Source organism: Nuphar pumila, chromosome 3 (genome assembly GCF_984573655.1).
Source record: "Nuphar pumila chromosome 3, dmNupPumi1.hap1.1, whole genome shotgun sequence".
Lineage (NCBI taxonomy): Eukaryota > Viridiplantae > Streptophyta > Magnoliopsida > Nymphaeales > Nymphaeaceae > Nuphar > Nuphar pumila.
Genome location: NC_143251.1, coordinates 74766190 through 74773923, shown reverse-complemented (window position 1 = coordinate 74773923; position 7734 = coordinate 74766190). Strand labels below are relative to the sequence as shown.

Below are 7734 nucleotides of genomic sequence, written 5' to 3'. Positions count from 1 at the left end.
CATGGTTACAGTTGACGACTGATTTCTTGTATGTACATATCTATGAAAATTAGTTCGAATCCCCCTAAAGTAGATCGTGCAGTTTTTATGGTGCAGTAGTTGAGGTATGACTAAGGAATAGGCTGCATATGCGAATGCAGCACTGACAAATAATATTGTGGTGTAATCTGAAAATGAAGCCTGCGTCATCTTGCTGCATTTGGGCAGAGTAAAGGGGGAGTTTAGGAAGGGTGATTTTGAGAAGAAAAACTGTAACTTAACGTTTGGGTGTAAAGTTGTGCTCGTTTGTCAAACACAAGATAGGTAGCACAATTTTTAAAACAAAAGGAAAATATCTAAAGCTTAGGGGCATTCCTTTTTATTGCAAAACGGCAATTTTTTTTCCTTCTCTTTGTTGGGATTATTATTTTTGGGATATGTTGGGGCTTATTATTTTCTGAACTAATCGTTTTAAACTCTCTTCTTTTGTGCCTTCAGTTGAAAATGGTCAAACAAGGTGGAAAAGTTTTTACTGTTCACTTTGAATCGACTAGTGGAAATGGATCGAGTCAGCCAAACCTTGGGGGCTTGTTTGTTTTACGCAATTTTTATGGGATATTGCTGAGCTGGCATCACTCTCTCTTTCTCACTTCGACTGGAACAAGCATCAAATTATCATGGTGGTAAAAGTGTCAGGATGGCACAAGTTGGCCTCAATTTTTTTCACCACCCATCACTTTTCATGTGCAAATTAGAATGTCAATGGTACGAGTTTGGGTTGGATATCTGACTGACCCTAACCTGTTTGATTGGGTTTGGTATAATATTATGCATTTGAATATCTAAACGGGTTGGGTTCAGTATTACAAACTAAAATCGATCAAGTTCAGACTCGGATTCGGTATTATGTACCGACCAGGATCGGATCTTTATGAGTTTAAAGACGTGTAACTTTGAAAAATACAAACATAACTGAAATACACTAGAAAAGGAAATTCGGTGCCACAATCTTCTGTGTGTTGCATTAAATGATTCCACAAATCTCTCAGCCACTCTAGATATACACTTATGCGTTGAATAATGCAATCCCAAAAAAACAGCTTTTAAAATATTACAGTAACGTGTCTTTGTGATCAATGATGTAAGGGTTGTTTGGTGATGCAGATTGGATCGAATTCGGATTTTACTTTAATAACTGGATTCAGATTCAGCTGGAGAGATTTCACATTTGACTCCCAATCCGAACAGAATCTATTTAAGAAAAAATCCTATTAATCTGATTTGGCATCACTTGCATCATACCTAATCCGATCTGTTTACATCTTTAGTCCAAATCCTTCCATACTTCCGTATGAAAGTATTCTCATGGGAAAGCTGAGCTAGCAGGTTTTCTTTAGAAATCTGTGCATTTTGTCATGAAAGGTTCTTCCCTTCCGTGCCCATAAAACAAACCGGCCCTAAGACTCTCCTAAAACAACCTTATGGGAAAATGGAAACTCAATCTTTAATATGGTTCTGGTCAAAAGGGGCTCGACAACCCTTTGATTGGTTTGTGTAAAAAAAAGAAAAACATAATAAATTTATCACGTAGATGTTACTATTGAGTCTGCAATGTGAACCATCAACCTAGGGTTGTTTTATTTAACGAGGAGAAACTACCATTTAGCTGGTAGCTCTTGAGAGAGACTGGTCCTCAGCCTCATGACCCACCCCCAAGAAGATAAAACCCTTTTGACCACCAGGGAGCCATACTGCTTCAGCCATAAGCAAGGGATGCACACCTCGAGTATCTCGAATTCTTGATGTCCTTAAACTTGAATACTTTAAGCAACCCCATCCAGCCAGGTGTGTATGGTGCCTTTGTGGGCATCAGTCAAACATGCCCTGAACAACATTTTTTTTTACTAGGAGAAACCACCCCAGGCACAGAGACCTAGCCGTGGCTCAGCCTGTCGTACTTACGGTCACTGTCAGTGTAAAACTCCGAGGGCTTACCCCTCGACCCCAAGGAGTCGCCAAGCTTCAGCTTACGCAGGGGAGTGGATGACATGAAATTTGAACCTAGACTGACCGTCAAACGGTCTAGGCCCCATACCAATACACCAAACCCCTTGGGTCTGCGATGAAAATCATTTTTGGTTGTTGCCATCTGTAACTGTTCCACATGACCATCAGAGATATACCGTTCCCATCTTGGAAGGCTGTAATTCAGACTCCACAAACTCAAAGCATGAACATGGATGATCAACGTTTTGCATTGAACTCATGTGGTAGGGTAGGTACAAAATTGTTTAAATTCTAACGCAAACCCAAGATTTTTTCACTTGGTAGAAAAGGCCAAAGATCCTGGGGCATAGCATCACCACCACAGTACATGTATGTTACGTGATGAAATGACAAGCTTGTATTACTACAGGGGCCTCGATAATCACGAATGGTCCACATCTGGTGTGTGCAAGAGAGAGAGAGAGAGAGAGAGAGAGAGAGAGAGAGAGAGAGAGATCCTTAGTCCAATGGTTTCTTAATCGTATCTTACCCTACCCATCAAATGCCCATCATTTAGATAGAACCATTTCATTATTGTTAGGTGTGTCGGCCAATGTTTTTTTCTTATCAATTATCATAGACCAATAATATCATGGCATCATTCCTCTCCATCTGCACATGCCACTAACCAGTTTGTTATAATCCTTACCTCCCAGTTCATATTCCGTAAAATCAGGTGCCAGAAACACCAGTGATGTAGCTAGTCCAGTTGTACCTCACGTTCTCCGTCAGAACACAGACAAAAAAAGAAGCCTTAGCAATTCTTAAACCAAATCTGCATTCCTTTACTAACCAACCAACTCAACTGGATCTCTAAAGAGTTCCAGGGCTTCGATTCTAGACAGTGATAAGAAAAAAAACTGTGATAATTGGAGCTCCATCTTTCAATCATGTTAAACTCGAGCATGTTACAAATGTAAAAGCCAATCGGTTATATGCCTAACAAAGTGACTTCATGCCTTTGCATCAAGAGATTCATTCCTAACATCAGGAAGGAACTAGCTCAATCTACAGCACTAGATCAGGTCATGTCGTCATGTCCAAGCTCAATTTGAGAGTACAGATGCAATGTAGAGTCTCACCTGGAAAGCCTCCCTCGGAATTTCAAGTTCATCTTTTCTTTCACTCTTGTGCCCGATGCAACTTTCAGTTCTATATTACACGCTATATACCACTAGTTTAACTCATCTAGTGCTGTTTTGATTGATCTCAAAATTTTCATGGAATTCAACAGTCTTCAACAATCCATTATATGTAATTTAGCCATGCCATGTCAATCTTCAAGCTATATAGTGTCCTTTCCAAAGAACATTAGCTAGCATAGCATATGGCAACTGCTCAAAAGGATACAAAATTCTGAATTCAAACCATTACTAAGCAGATAAGCAGTTGAGAGACCAATGCATCCTCAAAGGATGTTGTTGCCCAGTATTAGTAAACACAGATGATAAATGCAAATTATACAGAAATATTATAGACAGAACTTTACCAAATCAGGTTGAAAGTATTCATCTCTTGTAATGCACTTCCCAACAAATTCACATTGTATAATGCAAACTTATAAGAAAAATTACAGTCGGTGCTGGTGTTATCCATTTTCATCCAGCTATATTTGTATGGCTAAGTTATCTTATACATCTTGAATCATAAAACCATTCAATCAAGGACTAAAACAACAATGCTACTTGAGGCAAGGAGGTAGCATGAGACCGACTTGCTTCCTCAATAGGACACTTGGGTAGGGTTGATCTCAACCAAACCAACTCAAGCCACTGACACAATTCTACTGGGCTTTACTTAGAAGTTTGAATTCCAAGTCTTTATCCAATTCAGCAAGTAGAAGGTTTCTATGGAAATGGATCAGTTCAAAAGGATCAGGATGTTCATCAATGAATTGAATCACAGTTTTTGAAATGCTGATGGCTGTCATCTGATGCATGGCAGCATCAAACCTTACCACTTTCTGTATAGCAAATGGAATTTGAAATATCTACTACACCCAATTAAAGATCCCCATTTATTCAGCAGTAAAACTTTTTTAAAGATGCCTTGTAATGCAAAGCAAGCCACCAATTGCTTGGAAGAATTATGTAAAGCAAATATAACAATACCCAAAAAATAGTATGAAGATTTGCATGTTAACTTATTTGCCAGTCGTATCCACGTGAAACAATTACAGTGCTGCAGACATATATAGTATGATGTTGCTCTTTTACATTGAAAGGATAACTACATCCAATCCAGCGATGGAAGGCTGTGATCATGACCCAAAAATAAAAGAATTTGAATCAACTAAATGCTAAGTCCATTATGAAAAGCAGTAGATGACAAAGAAACTAAAAACATGGGAATGAGTAACTCAAAAGATGCTTATTTTCCCAGCAAGGGCATGATGCACCTTACCTCATCTAAATACACGATACTATACAAACAGATCAAAGGTTCTGGCATTGAAACGTGCTCGATTCGGGATTCACTGCACCAGGAATCTCTATCGCTCAAACTCAAGCACATGGCACAAATGACTCAACTCCATATATTCACAAGTTAAAATTCCCTTCCACATATTATTATAATGCTCAAAACCTGCAACTGATAGCTAAGCAAACTAACCATCACAAATCACCTCGATATAAATCCATTGTACATCTTCCATTTGTCTCTTCCCCTTTCTCTCTGTCTATCGACACATGCAGCAAACATCTTCCTCACCTGTCAAAAATTCATTCTCCCACTGACAGAAATCCCAACTAGTCTGTACTATAATTCAAGCACACCATGAAAGCATACAATCTGCTAAACCAGACTTTCTGAGACTGTCTTAATGGTAAGAGAGGCCCGTATTTATAACTTGCTGAAGCATAACTGGCTGAGTGGATAATTCAGTTGTTCATAGAACAACCCTCTGAATGCCCTGATCATATTCATAGCGGAGGTTCCCCATTTTACTCTGAAACACAATAACAATTTTAGATTTGTCAGCATATTGGAAGAGCGACAAAGGTGAGGAACTACAACTGCATCACCCTTCTGATAAAATTGAAGTACCAGATAGGAAAATACAAACATCAACTAACATAGATCCTTAGGTTGATAACATCTCAGGAAATGAGAGGAATGAAGCTTCAATGCTCAAATCCTATTATTTAATGTAAATAGACAATGAATTAATTTGTGAATAAATATAACGAGGATGCAATCAAACAACCAGGTAACAAAGGGATCTTGAAAGACCATGGGTAATCTGAACTCTGCCATAGTGGTGATGGATTTTTTTATCAACTGCACTATAACTGCTAAAAAGTTCAATGACCTCCATCACAATAACCCAAGACAAACAAGTAAAGATCACGGTGTCATAAAGTGACACCAGCCAATAGCATTAATTGATAATCAGTGGAAAAAATAACACATAAATAGTAAAGAGGTAACATATTAATCCTTTTCATCAGATTGTCTACAACTAAACCTAACCAATAAGAAGAATTTCAACAAAAAAGTCCAAATATATCACTCTTAAACCATGATGAAAAATTGAACAAGAATTCAACTAAATGCTGCAAGACATAAGACCCAAAAAAACAATAAAAATTGCAGCCCAACAATTTTCATTAGGCATCAAAACAAAAGCAAAGTTTATAAAAAGAAAAAAATCATAATTACTTATCTAATACAGCAAACAATAACCAATCAAATTCACTGCATCTAAAAACCAGAACCACAGCATATGCAATAAGATCATCAACAAAAACCAGAAAAATAAGGGAAAGGAGAGCAGTGTATACCTTCAGGACAACATCATCAACTCTCTTTCCTTCATAGAGATCAGGGACATTGAAATGATCCACAACCTCGCATTCAGGGGGAGTCTCAAAGAGAGACAAAGAGAACTGCTTGTGGATGACACCCACATCAAAATAAATGAGACCAGAGCTAGGGATGTCAACTCTTATGCCCTTCACAGGGAACCACAGGAACAACTCCTGAGCAGAGACCCCAGAGAGAGCTCCAATCTGCCCATAGCTCAAGGTGCCCGTTATGTTCTTCTCGTAGTGGACCTCGTCCTCAAACTTTGCATTGCAGGCTCGGTCAAGGTGTACCTCAAACCTTCCCTGCCCATCTACGCTGAAGTTGCTGACCCCTTTGGGCAACAACCCAATTGGGAGACCATTCAGTTTCAGGACATCATAGATTGTTTGGGGTTGTGGGTCACTCTGTAATGTTGAGAACTGGGTGGCCAGAAGAATGAGGAGAAGATTGAAGAGAATTGTGGGTGGGGAGGAGAAAGGAGGCATTTTTATGGAGTTTGTCACAGGTGGGAGGCAAGATATGAAGGAAAGGAGGGATTTTGGGGAGGGAGAAGTGGAGGTCATAAAGGAAGGGGAGAGAGAGAGAGTAATAAACAATAATTGAGAGGGAAAAGGAAGAGGCAAATGGAAATGGGAAGGGAGGTGGAAGAGGTTGAGGTTTTGAGCTGAGACGGGATAGAGAGTCAGAGACGAGAGAGATTTGGTTATGCAAATCTGACAGGAGAAAGGGTTCACGTGTTTTTTACACCCCATAATGGAGAAGAACAGGGGAGAAGCGTGTGAAAGGGTGGGGTGGCAAATTAGTATGGTTTTGTCTTTGCCATCATGTGTTGAGAGCCCCCACACCACATACATAAGAGAGAGAGAGAGAGAGAGAGAGAGGTTTTTCTTGCATATTTCTTTCACCTTGTTTTTTTTCTCTTTCGTTTTGATTTGATTCCAGGCCGGATAGCCAAGTAGGTCTGGACTAGATCAAATCCGCTGGTCCAATTCAGATTTCATTTTGAATCATAAGATATTAAGCAAGCGCCCCTTAACACTTACCTTTCTATTGTAGCCTGCAGATTGATCTTTTTGAATTTGGCTGGAAGGCCTTTTCTATCGGGTCTTGCAAAGACTAGTTTCACAGTTGGGTCTCTCTCTCTCACACACATAAAAGACTGCAAGTGGCTTTAATATTTTCACATTCAAACTCGGATCCAGGTTAGGTCCAAATGTGGAACGGTTTTTGGATCCTAAAGATTATTAACATGCCGCCATTATATTTTTTAAATAATAATAACCTATGTTGGTAGGTTTAACTGCATATGGTCTTGAATCTGGATTAGTTTTCCTATCTGATCAAACACAAATTTTGGAGCTAGGATAGGCCATTATTGTAAATCCATATATGAGTTCATGCTAGAAAAAGTATTGGCTACGTTTTGGCTAGGATAGGCCATTGTATGTACTTTGATATTATCCCACACTTTATGCCTTTGTACTATTGATGCAAACATCAAAATGTCATGAAAATTTGACATATTAGTGTATGATAAACACATTAATAAAATTGCTATATGTTGAGAATATCATGATTTTATTGCTAAGAAAAAAAGAAGTTTAGATATCCTCTGTTGGTCTAAATTCACAGATTGTTTTATTTCATTTACCTTTTTTTAATTTTTGATAAGATTTTATTGATAAAAAACGATAGGCACAATTTTGAAATCTTTGAAAAAAATGTACCCCATAAAATATCGTTTTCAAAGTTGTCACTACGACCATGGAAAGCAGGAACAATCCCAAAGGATATGCTCAACCTGGTCTACATGTTACAAAAACATGGTAGACTGAGTCCATTGTATGACAATTTGAGCTATTTATTGGCTTTCTTATTTTTTTATTTTTACTTGAAGAA

General features: G+C 38.5%; 1 protein-coding gene across 1 annotated transcript; it reads right to left on the bottom strand.

Moving 5' to 3' along the window:
- Positions 1–4191: 4191 nt before the first annotated feature.
- LOC149843031 (uncharacterized) lies at positions 4192–6531 on the bottom strand. The gene is made up of 2 exons (XM_090001674.1): positions 5811–6531; positions 4192–4975 (listed from the first exon to the last, which is right to left on the bottom strand). Exons 1-2 carry the CDS (start codon positions 6396–6398, stop codon positions 4916–4918), a joined length of 648 nt encoding a protein of 215 aa, XP_089857800.1. The 5' UTR covers positions 6399–6531; the 3' UTR covers positions 4192–4915.
- Positions 6532–7734: the final 1203 nt, after the last annotated feature.

Excerpts from the sequence above, each read along its gene's own strand:
- LOC149843031 (XM_090001674.1), bottom strand. The coding sequence starts at position 6,398 with ATGACCTCCACTTCTCCCTCCCCAAAATCCCTCCTTTCCTTCATATCT. Across the intron at positions 4,976-5,810 it reads TTGATGATGTTGTCCTGAAG|AGTAAAATGGGGAACCTCCG; the intron begins GTATACACTGCT and ends ATTGTGTTTCAG.